General features: G+C 53.4%; 1 protein-coding gene and 1 pseudogene across 1 annotated transcript; both read right to left on the bottom strand.

Moving 5' to 3' along the window:
- Positions 1-386: 386 nt before the first annotated feature.
- LOC105090269 (interferon-inducible GTPase 5-like) lies at positions 387-2860 on the bottom strand (annotated as a pseudogene).
- Positions 2861-5674: 2814 nt separating this feature from the next.
- IRGC (immunity related GTPase cinema) lies at positions 5675-7209 on the bottom strand. Its single transcript, XM_031458781.2, has one exon. It carries the CDS (start codon positions 7139-7141, stop codon positions 5747-5749), a length of 1395 nt encoding a protein of 464 aa, XP_031314641.1. The 5' UTR covers positions 7142-7209; the 3' UTR covers positions 5675-5746.
- Positions 7210-17881: the final 10672 nt, after the last annotated feature.

Genomic DNA, 17881 nt, shown 5'->3' with positions numbered 1-17881 from the left:
GATGCGCAAATCAGGCCGCTCCACCCTTCAGTAAAGCAGCCTGTCCCCATCTAACCAGCTGATTTCACCTGTCCAGTCCCCCATGCCTTCCCCCTGCCCTCAGGTGTCCAGGTCATGGGAATCCCCAGGGTCTTTTGAAAAAAATGCACAGCTGAAGAGGGTGGTAGGCAGTGAAGAAAGCACTCAGGCCAGAGAGGTTCTTGGCGGGATGTGAGACTGCAGACCTGGGGCAGGTCTGGGAGATACGACACCCAGGGCAGGCTCTGGCCCTGCCACCTGCTGACTGAAACCTTTGGTGGAAGCCTCCCTTAATGACCCCCCAAGGCTCGAGAGGGCTGTGACATTCACTGCCCTCTTATTGAAGTGCTTCTAAATGCTTTGTCCCCATGCCCCAACCTGCATGGACACCCTCCTTACTGCTCTCCACCAGACTAGTGGCTCTTCCCTGCCTTGTCAGAACTGAGCACTCCCATGTCCCATCCCCTCCCCCGGCTTCCCAGGGGGACCGCTGGTTGATGTGGGAGTTCACTGGAGTAGGGAAAGCAGGGGCAATGGCCAGAGGGCATGAGACCCAGGGCACAAAAGCACAAAACAGCACATCAGGTCAGTCCAGAAGAGTGAGAGCTGGAGTTTCTTCCTTCCCATCCCCCAACACCACAGATGGGCGCCCGCATTCTCCCAACCCCTTGCTGCCACCTGCAGCTGGCCTAGGCTCGGGGCTGGGGTTGTTGATCAGGTTTATCTAGGAGCTTGTGCTCGGGGTTTTTGATGGCCTGAGCCAGCACACTCTGGGCATCCTTGACGGCCACCTCCAGGGAGGTGTGGAGCATCCGGTAGACAATGGCGAAGGAGAGGCCACAGGCAGCCAGGTGACCCGGGGTGGGCATGTTGAGGAGCTCCTGGCTGAACGCTGAGGCATCCCTGGAGGCCTGACCCAGCAATTCTGCCACCAGCGCCTCACTGAACTTGGTCTTCGGGCCCCAAAGCGCCTCCAGGACCTTGTGCAGGGGTCGCCCGTCTGTTCTGCCAGCCTATTGAGGGAGCCCTTGTCCAGGCCTAAGCTGTGGCGGTAGCCCTCCAGGGAGCGGGTGAGTGTGTACAGGTTGCACGCCACTTCTGTCACGCCCGGCACTGGACTCGGGTTGGCTCCACAGGCCACGGTGGCCACCAGCCAGATGTGATGTTGCAGTGAGGCTGCCTTCCTCTCCAGTGTGGGCTTTGGAACGTTGGGCAGGGCCACCAGGAATGCGGGCCGCTTGCAGCTCTCTAGCCCCCTCACCATTGACTCCTCCAGCAGGCTGAAGTCATACTTGCCCAGCTCAAACAAGGAGAGCAGGAAGACCTGGGGGTCCCTGAGGCCCTCCGCTGCCGGAGGCAAGAGCACCTTCAGTGGGTGTCTGCGCCCAGCAGGCCCAGCTGCCTTGCGCAAGCATTTGCCGGGGGTCAGCACAGCACGTGGTTTAAGAGCATCAGCCCTGGAGCCAGGCTGCCTGAGTTCAGATCCCAGCCTGCTCCCTACTCCCTGTGTGACCTCGGGCTAGTTACGAAACCTCTCTGGGCTTCTTATCTGTAAAATAAGGGGATTATTGTCCTTACCTCCTGGGGATGTCGTCATGGTGGGGAACTGAGTTCAAAAAGTGGTGCCTGGCCTGCAGTGAGCCCTTAAGACACGTCACCTGCCACCAGCGACACGTGCCAGCATCCACATGGATGGATCACATTGGCACTGCTCTAACTTGGGAAATACACAAGCCAGTACCTACATTTTGGTTCCTTAATGCAAGTGACTGGGCTCTGTCACCAGTGACTCAGAAGTGCCAACTCCTTAGGAAATGGCAGCTGTAAGCAATGTCCCACTTTGTGATACTCTGTGACGCTAGGCGGCCCCTCTCCCCACTCTGGGCCTCAGCGAGATGATGCAGGGGAAGGGGTGGGCAATCCCTCTAGAATCTAGCCCCCCAAAGCCTGGCCCTCACCCTCCAGCCACCACACACAGTCATCCCAGATTTGGCTGAGCACCCTCTCCTCCAAGAAGGAGGCGAGGTCAACTGCGCGAGGCGGCGATGTCCATGTCCACCTTGGAGCGGACGCAGTAGAAACACTTGCCCTGCTACAGGATCTCATGGGCCAGCTGGGCGTGGCTGGCAGTAAAGCTCTCTGACTTAAGGATGAGGAAGAAGTTGTACTGGAGGTATCTGTCAGCCCGGAAAGCCGGTGCGCCTATGCCTGGCAGGTCCCAGATGACAATGTTGGGGTACTTGGGGTGCGGGGATGGCGTAGGGTCCACAGTCATTTCCACCACGCCTGTGTAGGCCAAGTTGGAGTACTCGTCCCCCAGCCCCCCGAAGGCATTGACAAAGGTTGACTTGCCAAGCCTGTCCCCCCAGTTAAAGCAATGTCCAGGTGGACATTCTCCAGCAAATGAAGTGTAGACTGTAACTTAGTGACTATGGCTGGCAGGTCCCCTGCCTCAAAGGCTTCCTTCAGAGCCCTGGTGTCCCTTGAGAGCTCCAGTATTTTGGACTGGCTGAGGCATGATAGGAAAATTTCGCTTGCCGTGGGCTGCCCGACCCCCAGTTCTCTGTCTTCAGGACTTGCTGCCCTTGGAGAGGACAGGGAAGGGAGGATTTTCACTCTGAGTTGCTTTCTCTCCATCCCTCAGCATGCCCGAAATATTTGAGGCATCACCAGTAATAGCGCGGAGAGTGGTACAGTATGCCAGGCCGAGCGCTAGTGCTTTATCTTAGTTCACATTTGTTCATCACTGCCAGGTTCTCCTCCTGGAGTATCTCATAAATGCCTCAGAAGAGCCAGAAAAGGAGATTCCCTTCCTACCCACACTTGGCACTGAGAAGGTGAATCACGTGCCTGAGGCCTCCAGCTCATGCATGGGGATACTGGGAATGGGAATGAGGTCTCCTGATGCTAGAATTCAAATTCTTAACTTCTGGGGGGCATTGACCATGCACGAGGCACTAGGATCAATCACTGCCATACAGGGCAGCGATTCAGAGCTGGAATCCTCATCCATTGCTGGTAAGCTTAATGTTTAATATTCACCCTGGGCCAGCCACTGTTCTAACCACATGCATCATTTCATCAAGTCCTCACTTTACAGAGCAGAAAACAGAGGCTCAGGGAGGTAAAGGTCACTTGCTAAATGTCTCACAGCCTGCACCGGAGCCAGGATATGGACCAGCTCCCTCTGATGCTTTTGTCTTACAAACCGCCCCCAATCTTTGCACAATTGAGCCCCACTATGTGCCAGGACCACTTTAAGAAAAGAGGCCCGATGGGTCTGGTACGTTAGTGGACACATTGCTCACCTGCACTGTCTGGCTTGTGAGTACCCACGTCTGCTCAGGAACCACAGTGGGCACTCAGGCAAGCCCTGTCCTGCCACTTGGCCTCTGAGTCCTCGCTGGTATGATGGACGGGGCAGCAGCACTCACCTCCTGGGATTGCACAACTGCTTCTAGTCCCAGCCATGCCAGGGACTTGCGGGATGATGCTGGGCAAGTCAGGTCCCCTCTGTAGCCTTCATTTTCCCCTCTGTGAGGGGTGGGGGTGTCAGTTTCCTCACCTATTGAATGGAGAGCGGACTCCTCAGAGCCCTCTCAGCTCTGCTGTTTTAGGAAGACTCAGGGTCTCACTGCAGACGAGGTTCAGGCAGAGGCCAGCATGGGATGGGCTTGGATCTTGATCTGTGAGTAGCCATGGAAGGTTTCTGAGCAGGGGAGGGGGAGGTCTGTGGACATTAGAAAGAGCCCTCTGTGGCCTTATTTATGGTACATGAGACTGGTGCCTGGGAGGCAAGGTGAGGGCCCTGGGGGGCAGGACCTGGGTGGGGAGGGTGACGTCTGAGCTGGAACAGGGGCCAAGGGTCGAGACCGGGGATGGGGAAGGGAGAGATGGAGAAAGAAGGGACCAGACTAGACCAACAGTTGGAGGCAGGAGACAAAAGTAACCCATTCTCTCTTGACCTTAGACCCAGTGCGGTGAGAGCATGCACTATATTCACGCCTGACCTTTCCGTCCAAGACACTGGAGGCCAGTCGCCCTGTGCTCAAAATGATGTCTGAGGGTTCACAGGTCTAGGGATGTGGGCTGTTTCTGGAATGGATTTGGAAGGAATCATCTTTCTTGTGCATCTGGAGGTCTGAGATATCCCTACCATGATCACCCACAAAGCTTTGGTGCAGAAAGGTCCATGTGAAACCCGGATAGTCCCAATGGAGACAGTGGGAGGCGTTCTGGGAAGAAAGAAATCTTTTTGCAAAGCAAGGAGCTCTTTAGGAACAAGCGTTGACACCCTCTCTTTAATCCTCCAAGTATAAGTGGAACCTCTTAGTCTGTTTCCCAGACTCAGGGGTAGTTTGAGGCCCCCAGATGAGGCTAGAACCATCACCAGATCCCGGAATATCCTCAGGGAGTACTGGTGGGCACCTGGGGTAAGGCCACCTCCACTGTACCAGAGCTGCCTAGTGAATTCCTGGAAACTCACCCTAAAGAGAACTGCACCTAAATTCCACTCTTCCCTGATCCTCATCTAAGCCCACAGAAGCTCTTGGGGCAATCTTTCCTGTCCAAGCCCTCCAGTCTGGTGGTTCTTTAATTTTTTAAACATTGTGACCCTTGACTCAGCATATAAATTCAGCTTGAGCAGATGAGGTGTCAGTTTCACTCTTGCATCCCGGCTGGAGAGCCAAGCACAGACCGAGAGGCTGTACCAAGGAGCTGGGTTTCCAGGGATGCCTGGGCCAGACCGATACCGTCACTCAGTGTGTTGCACACTCTCTGTCATTCGAAGCCTCGTGCAGCTTCAGAAATCCCACCAGGTGGCCTCACTCTCAGACCCATCTCATCATTCACACACGGCCACGCAGCCAAGCAGCCAAGCACACAGACTGGGAACCCCAGTCTCAGCCAACTACTCACCATCTTAGACCCACAGCATCAAAATCACGGAGACTTACCAAGACTCCTCCCAATCACAGACACATCAGCAAGCTTATCGCCACACACATCCACCCACAGACACACTCACCATCTTTCTGAAACGAGACCTGTTCTAGGTGGCCGCTTGTGCCCCTGCATCCTCCCCCCTTGGATGCTCATAGAAGCACCCACCCACCCTCTCTCCACCTTCACTCCCGTTCTGTTTCCCCAGGCTACGCACAGAGGCCAGCCCAGTGGCCAACTGGCTTCCCCCACTCTGCCACCCAGTCCCACCATCACTCACAGGCAGCAGGGTTGGCCCAGGATGTCCCATCTTCCTGTTTAACTCAGTTGCTAGGCATCATTGTGCGCATCCCGGGCTCCAATTGGTTGCCCCTCCCCTGCCAAAGGCTGCCTTTGGGACACGGGTGATGTCTCCAAATAGGACACAAGGTTGCAGGCCCCAGTCCCTACTCAGCCACCCACCTAGGTTGATAGTGTGCTCTTGTCTTGGATCCAGGCCAGGCTGCCTTTTCACCCCACAAATCCCCCTTGGCCACTTGGGGACCAGGAAGAGTGAGACCATTAAAGAGCCCTGGCCCCCTATCCACACCTTGAACCTCTCCTTCCCAAGGTCAGTTCCTACCCCAGGTCAGGATATCCCCTCTGGGACTTGGGCCCACCTGCCTCCCTTGGCCCTCCACACCCCGCCCCTCAGCAACTGCATCTCTCATCAGCCTTTTTTGTTTGCTGGGTTGGTTTTGTTAAGGCTTGGTGTGTGAGTGAGGCGGGGGTGGGGGCTGCACTTTCATTTGTCTTCGGACAAGTCCCGCCTCTTCCAGCTGTCCAGAATGTACTTGAGAAGGAGGCCGAGCTTCCGGCGGGCCGAGAGCGGGGCTTCCTCACTGTTCCCCTCCCCAGACCCCCGCTTTTCCACACTATTGTCACCAGCCGCCTCCAGGCTGACCTCAGCCTGGGGCTCATCCTCCTCCAGGGCCTTGATGCGAACCCGCTGGGCGTCCTCGGCCATCTCGTTGAGGCAGCCCTGGAGCATGGTGTAGACGGTGCCGAAGCTGATGCCTCCAGCCACCAGCGTACCAAACACAGGGATGCCCTTCTCAAAGGCCCGGGCCACCCGCATGGCACCGTCGGAAGACTGCGAGTAGAGCCGCAGGACAGTCTCAGGGGAGACCTCGTTGGCCAGCGGGGAGCGTATGACCGAGCGCAGGTCCCCGGCCTGTTTGCCCACCTGCTCCGCCAGCTTGGCCAGCGAGTCGTCGTCCAGGCCGAAGCTGCGGTGGTAGCCGCGCAGCGAGCGGATGAGCAGCGCGTCGTCGTAGGCAGCCGCCAGCCCGGGCACCGGCAGAGCCTGGATGACGCCCGACACCAGGGCCGTCTTGAGCACCTGTTCCTGGAGCATGTCCTTCTTCTTCTGCAGGGCCTCCAGTGAGATGTCGGGCAGCGACAGCAGGCCGGCGTGGCGCCGGTGCGCGGGCAGGTCGTGCTCCCAGGTGGACACGAGCAGCGGAAAGTCGTAGCGCATGGGCGAGAGGTTGGACACGAGGAAGATGCGGGGATCGCTCACGCCAGCCCCGCGCAGCCGCTCGGCGCAGTGCTCGCGGATTTCCTGCAGGACCACCGCCTCGCTGAAGCCCGAGGGCCGCTGCGTGCGCGTGGCCGCCAGGTCCTCATCCACCTTGGTGCGCACGAAGTAGAACTTCTTGCCCTGGCGCAGGATCTCGGAGGCCAGGCGGATCTCCACGGCGCCGCAGCGGCGCGGGGACACCAGCAGGAAGAAGTCATAGCGGCCGAAGTCCACCTGCTTCAGGTACTTGTCGGCGGGGCAGCCGGGAGAGCCGGCCCCTGGCAGGTCCCACAGGGTCACGTCTGGAAACTGCGGGTGCGGGTAGGGCGAGGGCTGCATTGTGGTCTCCACGACGCCGGTGAGAGCCGCGCCGGGGTCTTCGGCTCCCAGGCCGCGGAGGGCGTTGATCAGGGACGACTTGCCGGCGCCCGACTCGCCTGTGACGCCCACCTCCAGCCTGATGCTCTCCGAGGAGGCCAGCAGCTCCCGGAGGCGGGAGGCAGCCTGGGGGATGTCGCCCGACTCGAAGGCGGTGCGCAGGGCCTCCAGCTCTTCCTTGGCCATCAGTATGGTGGTCTCCTCCTCCCTGGGCACCGCTGGCAACTTGGAAGTAGCCATGGTGACCAGCGGTTCAGCGGCGCGGGGGATGTGGGAGAGTCACGGACTGACGCAGGAGCCTCAGCGTCTGCGGGGGAGGGGTGGGAAGGGAGCAGTTCACGCCTCCTGGGCCTTGGCATGAGGCAGAGAGAGAGAGAGATACACCAGGGGTAGAAAGGAAGTCCCTCGAGAACCCCACAGCCCTCTCCTCCTTAAAAACCTGGGGTGCATTTTGGACGGGGGTGGGGTGGGGTGGGGTGGGGGCTTTGGAGTCTGGCAGGCTCCGGTTCACATCCCATTTCCACGGCTAACTTGCTGTGTGACCTGGGGTAAAATGAGGCACTCTCTGAGCCTGTTTGCTTCTCTGCTAGTGACTGACCAGCCTCTGAGGCGCTAAGGAGTCTCTGGGATAATCTAGGAATGAGAACCGTTTTATGGGCAACTTGTGACCCGTGCGGTCACACAGGGCCCCACACTTAGAAGGCCCAGCTCTTGGCTTAATGCTCTACTGACACTGACTGAAATTTCTAAATATCTGAAGCTTGGTCCTTCAATTTACATAGCCAGTACTGCAAAGGAAGGGACTTCAGCCCAGTTCCTGGGCCCAGGCAGAGAGCGACTGCGTTCCTGCTGCTGCGATTGGGAGCAACGTGAAGTGATGGCAAATCAGACCCAGACCCTGGAGCCAGGCTGCCTAGGACCTAGCCCCAGCTCTGCCACGGAAGGGCTGAGTGACTAGGGGCAAGTTCCTTAACTTTGCCTCACTAGCCTCAACTGTAAGATCATAAGGATCATGATAGCAAACCACCTCCCGGGGCTGTTGAGAATGAAATGGGTTCATACATAGACAGCACTTAAAATTGTGCCTGACCCAGAGCAGGTAGTCTGTGTTATCGGCATTGTCATTATTATGATCATGATGAACAATCCTAGCTATGTGATGTTCCTGCCCTCTCTGAGCCTCAGCTGCAGGGTCTGCACCCTGGAAGATAACCTTGCCCACCCTGTGGGGCTGCTGTGACCATCATGAGGGCCATCATCTGTCTGTCCCTAGGTCATCTTTGGAGACATTCTTGGGTTCAGCTGGTAGAAGTGCCTGCGTAGGGGAGACCCCCACACCGGGCATCTCATTAAACACTGAGCCCTGCATGGCAGGCCATGCTCGGCCAAGTCCCCTCCCACCTCCCGGAGCCGTCATGATGTTCTCTCCTGAGATCCCATTCTCCTCACCTTAGAGCTTCCCTGGCCCTCCCTCTTCCTGGTCACACTCTCTTCTTGTCCATCGCCTCTAAAATACACTTCCTCATTGACTAAGGCTCTTCAGGGAACCCTGGGAGAGACGCTCATGTCAGGGATCATTGTCCCAATCAGATGGAGATGAACTGAGACTCAGACTAGAAAAGTGATGTCCCCGCTTAGAGGCAGAGCCAGGATTCAAACCCAGGTCCCTCCGAAGAGCTGCTCTCCCTTCAGCCATGTGTCTTTGCCTCCCCTCTCATCTCCTTGGCTGCCCCCATCCCCTCCACCATTCCCACCCCTTGCAGAAGAAGGTTCTTATTCCTTTGTTCCCGCCAGGTCTGATTCTCTATCCCAGGCAGGGGTATTTCCCCCAGGCTCCACCTAGTCCCTCCTGCACCCTGGGCATGGCCTGGGTAGAGAAGTGGGAGATCCTGGGTCCCACTGCAAGGGGTGGACAGCCAGTGGCCACTGGGTGGAATTAGGGCTGAGGGAGCTGGGATTGGGATTGGACACAGCTGCCTTGGCTGACCCAAGGGGCCCAGCTGGAGAGCTCTGCCCTCGGGGGGACTCACCTGCCCTGCAGGCTCTCCCTCTCCCCTCACACTCTCCCTGCTGGTGGGGTCTCCTCCCTGTTAGCCCAAGGCCAGGGCCCGTTGCTAGGACCCATTATAATAGCAAGCTGCAGCTTATTGGCCAGCCAGCCCTAGTGCAATAATGTGAGTGATGTCAGGGGGCGGGGTCCCATGGTGGGGCAGGGATCCCACCCCCAGCTGCTCACTTGGTTGGTCTCACTGGGCCCCCAGTCCCCCACCAGCGACCCAGAGAGATCTTTCTGACACCAAGACTTGTTCAAACCTGGTAGTGGTCTCCATCACCCCCAGGACAAAGTCCCAGCTCAGCAGCCTGGCATCTGAGGACCTGGCCCTGCTGGCCACTCCACCCTCTATTTCTCCTCCATCCCAGAACTCAGTTTTCCAAACAAGTCATTCACTTTCCTTTCTCTGCACTGTCTACTCACCTACCCACCTCACCAAAGGTTGTGCCAGCATGACCCTGCCTGGCCCGGGCCAGGACTTGTGGCCCAAGGTGGCGGTGGGGCAGTGCCCACACCCCAATTCAGTATCTGGTTTCCAGGCTACCTGACCCTGGCCTTCATCCTGCCCTGGAATTTGAACATTCTCTCCTCCCAAGCCCCCAGCCCATCCTTCTAATCCCAACTCAGGTGCTGACTCTTCCAGGACACCTTCCTCCATTCTGCTTTCTGCCTCCTCGGCTTCCTCAAGACCATTACAAATGGCATCAGTGGGACAAGGAGGGAGACGGAAGTAGGAAGAGATGTGAATGAGAAAAAAGAGGGGTGGGGTGCCAGGGAGGGTGTAGCTCAAGTAGGAGAGCACATGCTTAGCACACCCAAGGTCCTGGGTTCGATCCCCAGTACCTCCCTCAAACATAAATAAATGAATAAACCTAATTACCTGCCCCTCCAAAAAAAAAAAAAAAAAAAAGAGAGAGAGAGAGAGAGAAGAGAGCTGAGGTGGGAAAGAGACTCCCAGGAAAAAAAAAAAAAAACAGAGGGAGAGTCAGGCAGGAGAACACAGTGAATGAGAGACCAGCTCAGAGACAGAACAGACTCAGAGTCAGAGAGCCGGGACCCTAAGGACAGGATTGAGATGCACACAGAGAAGGAGCTGAAGTTCTAGAGACCAAGATACCCGAACCCCAGCCACAGGGGACTCCCCCAGCTCCCCTCAGTTCCGGCCCCATCTCTATAGCTTCTAAGCCTCCCCTGGACCCTCTGGCCCTTTTGTAACTGTCTCCTCCTGGCCTCCTCTCTGCCCAAGCCTTCCTCCACCCCCATTTCCTGCGATGTAACCCGAGGTCCCTTCTACTCAAAGGATTTTCCTGAAGGATTCGAAGCTTAGTTCTGGAAAGGAGCCTCCAAAAACAGCGGAGGAGGAAGTGGAGGCCCAGAAGGGGAAGAGACTAGCTCGAGGCCACACTGAGAATGGGGAAGAGTAGTCTGCTGATTACAGAGCACAGCGTCCTTAAACCACAGTCAAGAGGGAAATGCAGACCAGCAATCATGCAGATTCATTCACATCCTCGCTGACAGACGCAAATGCAGAGACCCTGAGATTGCAAAATAGTTTCAGACATTTCCAGGCAGCAAACACACAGACCTGGTTTCCTCCCCGCCAAATTCACAGACACACACCTCTAGCCCACGAGGGAAAGCAAGGACACAGATCCTCAAATACAGAGTCATTATGGAAACACCAAACTTAGACAAACATGATGCAACAGCCTCACAAACCACCCGCATTCAGGCGCACACAGACCTCCAGACCAGAAGAGTCACGATTACATGCAGACAATAAATTCGGATGGCATCTCTAGAAACCCACCAGGTCCATTCATTCTCCTCCAGCTCCTGATCCCATGTGCCCAGACATGAGCCAGGGCCCCAGAAGTGCATCAGGACAGGCTCTGCCCATGGGGGCTCCATGTCGGAGGAAAAGGGGGTGGTCACAGCTCAGGGTGACTGTGTGCCAAGACAGCTGCAGGGCCATCAGGACAGATGCATCTGATACTGGCTGGCATGCTGCCAGGGGTTTTTCTCTCAGCTCCTGAGAGCGCCAGCCAGAGACGCTGCACCCATGCCTGTCTGCCAAGCCTCCTCTCCTCTCTTCACTCATCAAACATTCAGCATCTCTCCAGGCCCTGTCCTGGGCTGGGTGCTGGGAACGCAGCAATGTCCCAGATAGCCCCGGCCTCTGCCCCCACAGGACTCAGAGATTTATCCCCAGACAGTGGAGGCCCAGAGCCAGCTGGACTGGAATGGGGAACACTGGAGGTCTGTGGGAGCACAAAGGGGCCACCTGACCCAGCTCAGGGGTCAAGGAGAGCTTCCTGGAGGAGGAGGCATCTGAGCTGAGATCTGAAGGATGAGTAGGAGTGAATCATGGCCTGCTAGGGAGTTGCCTCCCAGGCTAAGGCACCAGCCCGTGCAAAGAAGCTGAGTTGAGAGAGAGAGAGAGAGAGAGAGATAGAGAGAGAGAGAGAGCGAGCTCATTCCCCCAATAATTCACTGAGTTATTTGGTCATTCCACAAACATCTGTTTAGACCCGACTCTAGGCCAGTCCCTGTGCTGGTCCAGATGTATGATTCACACTCATCTCTGCTCCTACAGACCTCCTGGGCTGGTGGGGGTGCTGATGTGATCACACTCTAGGGCCCAGTGTTCCCTTACTGAGCATTTAGGATGCGCCTGGTGTGGGTGTGAAGCCCGTCACAAGGAGTGGCTCATCTAACCAGGGCTAGAATTCTGATTTCCCACTTGTCTTCCCAAGACAGACACAAAACCCAGGAGCTGAGGCTGAGGGGAGACAGACACACGAGATGAACACATCTTCCCATCATCCACTCCTTCCACCAGTTTGCTCCCCAGATCATCCAAACTGAGGTGCCACTGGTTGTCAGATGCATCATTTTCTATCCCACTAACAAGCGGGGGGGGGGGGGGGGGGGGAAGGTGGTTACTGCCAATAAAATTCTATTTCCTTTTATCGCTTAAAATGTTTATTTTACACTTACTGCAAGAGCTCTTTGTAGACTTAGAATATATGGATTTTTATCATATACCACTCATGTGTCTATCTAGGAATACTCTTTGACACTATCATATTTTTGTTTATTATCTACATCTTCCCAAAAATATAAGTTCCATGAAGGCAAAGGCCATCTGTGTCTTATTATCTTGTCTGTGCCAACTAAGAAAATGCAAGGGATGTGAACTGGCTCAGCTGTACCTACAAGCAGAGTCTGGCTCCATGGAGTCACTCCTGCCCCTGAGCCATGGACAGCCCTGCTGTTGCACACCACGAGTCCTCTGTCCTCCACTGGGGAGCAGCCGTGAAGCAATTCAAAGCAGCTGGATTATCACATCCAGGCGGTGACAGCTACGAAACCATGGCTGCCTGGCTGATGGCGATTGTAAGGCGCCATCGACTGTGACTCTTCCTGATTTCAGACTTGCTAAAATGCGGCAAAGGTGGGAGGCACATCACAGAATCAATGAAGGTGCTTCCCAAGTGTCTACTTGGCGTCTGCTAGTCCAGGAACACAGCAGTGATGGAGATGGTACTTCCTGTATTTGCTGTAGCTATGGCTGCCAACTGTCTCTCCCCTCTCCATAGACACAGGCTGCTCTTCCCATCAAGAGAGAGGGTCTCTATGCTCTCCGGAACCTGAGCCGGCCTTGTGACTTGCTGTGATCAACAGAATGTAGCAGAAATGACATTCTGGGATTTCCACAGCCAGACTTTAAGAGGGCAGCTTCTGCTTTCTCCTCCTCAGAGCCCTGGGCTACCATGTAGAGGTCCTGCTACCCTGCTGGGGAGACCCCATGGAGAAGACAGAGGCCACGTGGAGATGAGCCTGAAGCCATCAGGGACATTCCAGCCAGGCTGAGCTCCAGCTGAATGCAGCCATAGGAATCACCCCAGCTGACACCACATGGAAGTAGCAGGACCTTCTGGCTGAGCCCCGCCAACCCACAGACTTGTGAGAAATAACAAGTTTTAGGTCACTAAATAGCCAAGTGATTTGGGGGAGGGAGTGTGCTATTTTTGAGAGTGGTCCAGGAAAGCCTGTCTGAGAAGGTGACATTCCATTTGAGCAGAGATCTGAATGAAGTAAGGAAACAAGCCCCGTGGGCATCAGGATGAAGAGCATTCCAGGCAGAGGGCATGGAAGTGCAAAGGTCCTGAGGCAGAAGTGAGCCTGGTGTGTCCAGGAAGGATCACGGTGGCTAGTACAGAGGGAAATGAGTGACGAGGGGTTGAGTTCGAGGAGATGAGGCCTGAGAGGTGACCTGGCCCCAGATATCATGACAGCCCACAGTGAGGATTTTACACCTTTCACCTGTGGGGGGAACCAAAGGCTTTTCCGGGAGTGTCATGATTATTTCAGTAGAAATGTACAATAAAATTAAAGTCTCTGTCCAGGTTGGCCCCACCCCCACCCCCAAAGTCCCCTTCTCCCCGCTGCAGACTCCAGGGTCACGGTCATTCATTCAATGACCGTTCCGCCTTCAAGCATTTCCTGAACACCTGCCACGGGCTGCTGGCTCAGCGACGTGGATCATATCCTGGCCCCATCCGTGGGGGATTCAGTCCCACAGAAACATCTCCTTCCTTCCTCATCCCCGCCCTGACACCCCAGGCTCTTCCGCACCCACACCTCAGGGCAGGCATTCTCTAGACAGGCCATGTCCGGGAGCAGAAAGAAAGGGGTTCTGGGAGTCAAATGCATATCCTGGCTGCATGATCCAAAGGGGATCCTCCTCCCCAGTAATAATAGTAAAGGCTCCTGGTTACTTGGACTGAACTTTTACCACATGTGCTCTTCTGATTTCTCTGCTCATATCAACTCATTCAACCCTCACATCAGTTCCATAAGTAGAAACCATCATTACCACATTTCACCAACGGGAAAGCTGAGGTCTAGATACTCACCCAAGGTCACAAAACTAGTAACTGGTTAGGCTGGCTTTTAAGCCAAGACAGACAGGTCTTAGCAGAAAGCAGAGACTTTCTCAGCTGTGAGATGCGTCTCTAAGGTTCAAGTCCCTGAATTTTGGCTGCCATCCAGGTAATGAGCAGTACCTGGTATAGTCCCTTCCAAGGAGATCCAAGGGCAATCTTTGCTCTTAGTGACTGAAACATTAGTTTGGAGACTCATAGCCAGATATCTGAAGAAACTAGAAGTATTCGGGATCCAGTCCAATTTAGAGATATATAGCAAAACCTCAGAGACCATTACAGGATTGGATTATAGACAAAGATGCAAACATAATTTCTCTCTCTATAGTTGCTCCCATTTTTATCAAAGATACAGAGTAAAATTAAATTTATTTGCATTAAACTTGGCCTGATTATTTACATAAATTTACATAAATGCAGCAAGAATAGTGATTGATCATATAAGCTCTTTCTAAATCTGTTTTTTTTTGGAACTTTTGTAAGGAATCTCAGATGGAACTCTTAAAAACCTCTCAAGGCCAGGAAGCCAAGCCCAAGTTCAAGCAGTTCCTTAAAGTTGTCTGGTCCTATCTGAGTCTAAGCATATCTCACTTGAATATGATATTCCAGTTAAAGCCTTGGTCACACAGCCAATGTTTCTAATTGTCCCATTACAAGGAGAATAGGTTTTTCTTGAACTTTTGTAAATAACTATATCGCCATAAAAATAATACTCAAAAATTTCCAAATTTGAGGGAGATCAAGTAGAGAGAGAAAGTAAATGTTTAATTTTTGTTTACAAAGGTGTACTTTGTCAAATTGTTAAGCCAGAGATAGCTTAAGAGGAAAGATTTCCGTAAATATGAGAAAACAAAGCATTAAAGAACAGTATTATTTCAAACAAAAAGTGATTTTAAACATTATAATCATCCTCAGTTCATTCAGTCCTATGTAATGAATACTTGTTCTGCTTGAATCCAGTTTTTTCTTTAGTTCTGGAAATTCTTACCTAGGTCACTTTTATGATCTTAAAGTTAGCAGAAACTTGTACTTGTCAAAAGTCCTTTCCTTGAATCGCTTTGAATAGGAAGTGCTTTTGCAGGAATGCTTTTGTAAAAGCACCTGAATAAAACAATAACTGTTTATAAAAGAGAAAGGACTCAAAAATGGCAATGGCTAGGGCTCTGATGAGAGAGAGTTCAGTATAGTGCAACTGACAAGGAAATTTGGTTATTTCTGAAACACACATTTTAAGACAGTGACCAGAATTATGACCGAAAATACCATACCAGGACATATCAGAATGTTAGGAATTCATACAATTTCTAGAACACACATTAATAATATTCACCCATGCAATATAACCTAAGAAGGTTTACCATCACTTATTTGACAATGTTTCCCATGCCATTTAACATTCCAAATTAGCCTAATAAGTTTAATATCTATTTTTTAATAAAGGGAATGAATCTTTTAAGATGTTGCAGAGGCCCTCTGGAAACTCCCAAAGTTACTTTCAGGTCAAAAAGATTTTATTTAGAATTTTATTTGGGGGAAGTTTGTCAAAAAAAACATCAAAAGGTTTTGGATACTTGACTAAATTGGATCACAGATTATCATGCAATGACACTTGCCTACTTCACCAAAGTAACAAAAAGATTTCAAAGGCAAATATAGAAGGTTACATAGTTCTGAGCAAAACTTAGCTCTTTAAATATTAAGAAGTTTCTGTTTTTCTAAGGAATCAAAGATCTGATTAAGATCACATGAAGCAGAGGAAATAATTTTAATAAAACACAAAATCTTTGCTTTCTAGGCATATTACTTAACAAGTAAAAAGCAGTACTTTGTACTGTTGAATTAATGACCCCTGGATACCCCCACCTCCGTTCTTTCTATTATTCTGTACAAAGTTAGTTATTCCTCACTGCTCCTGCCTCAGGGCCTTTGTCTCTGCCGTTCCCTCTGCCTGGAATGCCCCCAGCTGGCTCCCCAGACATCTGCATGGCCCTCCCTACAGCCCCATCAGGTCTGTACTCAGCTGTCACCTCACCGAGGCCTCCTCACCTGCCCTGTACGTAAGTGCACTCCTTTAGCAGTGGTCCCCACTCCTCTTCCCTGCACTGTTTGCTCCAGAGTACTCATCACTGTCTTGAATACCCTATGAGAGGTTTATCATCTTCCTCCCCCACGAAAACATAACCTTCCTGGGAGCTGGGGATTTTGTTTACTAGGTGTCTCCAGTGTCTAGAACTGTGCTTGGTGCATAGCACGGTGATCAATAAATAGTGGTTAAATGAATGCGGGGTGAATTGTTTCAGTTCTTTTAGTTGGACTTTCTATTACTGTCAGCTGAGAGCAAATGGTTCCTGGCATTCTGCCTCCTGTAAGTTCCCCAGCTTTACCTCTCTGCTCAATCCTCTGGGTCCAATGCTTGCTCTAAAATGATGCTCTCTCGAGACTGAGCATTTGATCTTATGCCCATCCTGGCTCCCAGGCATTGTCATCTGCACATCCCCTCGGATCCCAGAACCCCCAGAAGAGAGAGCAGACCATATAAGGGGCTCCAGGGTATGATGTCAGAAAAAGGAAACCCAAAGCACTCGGCATTGTGGGATGCGATTCATTCAGATTTGGTTACAACTGGGAGATTGAGTCCAGACTGAGGAGAGCCCATGGTGGGAGTGGAATGGGCTGCTCTAAAAGCCTGGGGGCTTGGGTGTGCATTTGGTCCTCAAGCTCCGCCTTGGCTGCCCAGGACTTTGCTAGACCCTGAAGAGGAAGACAGAGGCAGGAGTTGTTTCCCAGTGCTGGCGAGAAGAGACACAGCCCTAGCCAGAGGGAGTATCCTGGTGTTGGGGACCCCCTACTTTGTGGAAGGATGCTTAGTCTTTGGGGCCCCCAACCTGAAGGAGAATGTGTAACCATGACAGCATCTCTACTATGAGGAAGAAAAACAGCCTAGTCTGAGCGGGGAGGTATAGCCTCTGGGGTCCGGGTGTGAGGACAGAGGACTAGCCTTAAAGAAGCCCTTCATCTAAGGGAGGAGGCTCACTCTTGGTTTTTTACTTTCTCACCAGAATCTTCCAGGCCCCTAGAAATGCCCCAGTATAGATCAGAGCGCCATCTAGCCGAACAACAAGCGGGGTTCGGGGAAGGGGAGGATGGTTGGGGTGGGAGGGCTCAAGAGAGGGCCGCGATGCCCAGCGCGACCACCAGCAGAGGCAGGGCGATGGGGGCGCCAGGCGCCGCGCCCGAGTAGCACTCGGAGTCCATGACCACGGGTTGACTGGCCCTGCAGACCGGCGGGTGTGCCAGCCGGCAGCCGGGGAGCTCGGGGAACCCCTCGTTGTCGCACAGGTCGCTCGTGCCTCATCCCCCCAAGCTCACGTTCCCACCGCCTGCGGAGACGCGCGTGGGGACCGGGACGTGAGGATGCGCTCGGGCAGGTGTCCCCCCTGCACGGGCGCGCCTGGCACACGTGCGTCACCACTGGCACCATCTCCGCGCCGCCATCCCCAGACGCCGGGGTTTTCTCCAAACCAAGCAGATTTCCCTGCAACTCCCTCCAGCCCCGCGGGGTCGCCTGCGTAAAAGACTTTGCCACATGGAAAGGGACACATGGGGCCGGGCCAACCTCGGAGGGAACTTAAGGCCCTCAAATCCATGTCCTTCGGGAAAACTCACCAGGAATGTTCTGATTCTTGAGCTGCGACTGGTCACGGCCGTGCCTTGCGTTCTTAGTCTTTACACCTTACACTTACATTCCAGGTGCTCTTTTACTTGTGTTCAATATGAATGAAAACTGTAACACCTGGAGGCCACGCTGCATCGCACATTCCTCCAGCTGGTTTCCCAACTATTTTCTGTGCCTCTCAGGGCCATATATGACATAGTAAATACGATAGGATGTGATCTGTTTATGTATAAAGGTAAATATACAAATGTAGCTAGTTTACTGAGGATTTGATGGGGAATGTGAAAGTGAAATAGCCTTAT

Source organism: Camelus dromedarius, chromosome 9 (assembly GCF_036321535.1).
Source record: "Camelus dromedarius isolate mCamDro1 chromosome 9, mCamDro1.pat, whole genome shotgun sequence".
NCBI classification, from domain to species: domain Eukaryota; kingdom Metazoa; phylum Chordata; class Mammalia; order Artiodactyla; family Camelidae; genus Camelus; species Camelus dromedarius.
Note: the sequence above shows the minus strand (reverse complement) of the source record. Positions and strands in the feature narration are given on the sequence as shown.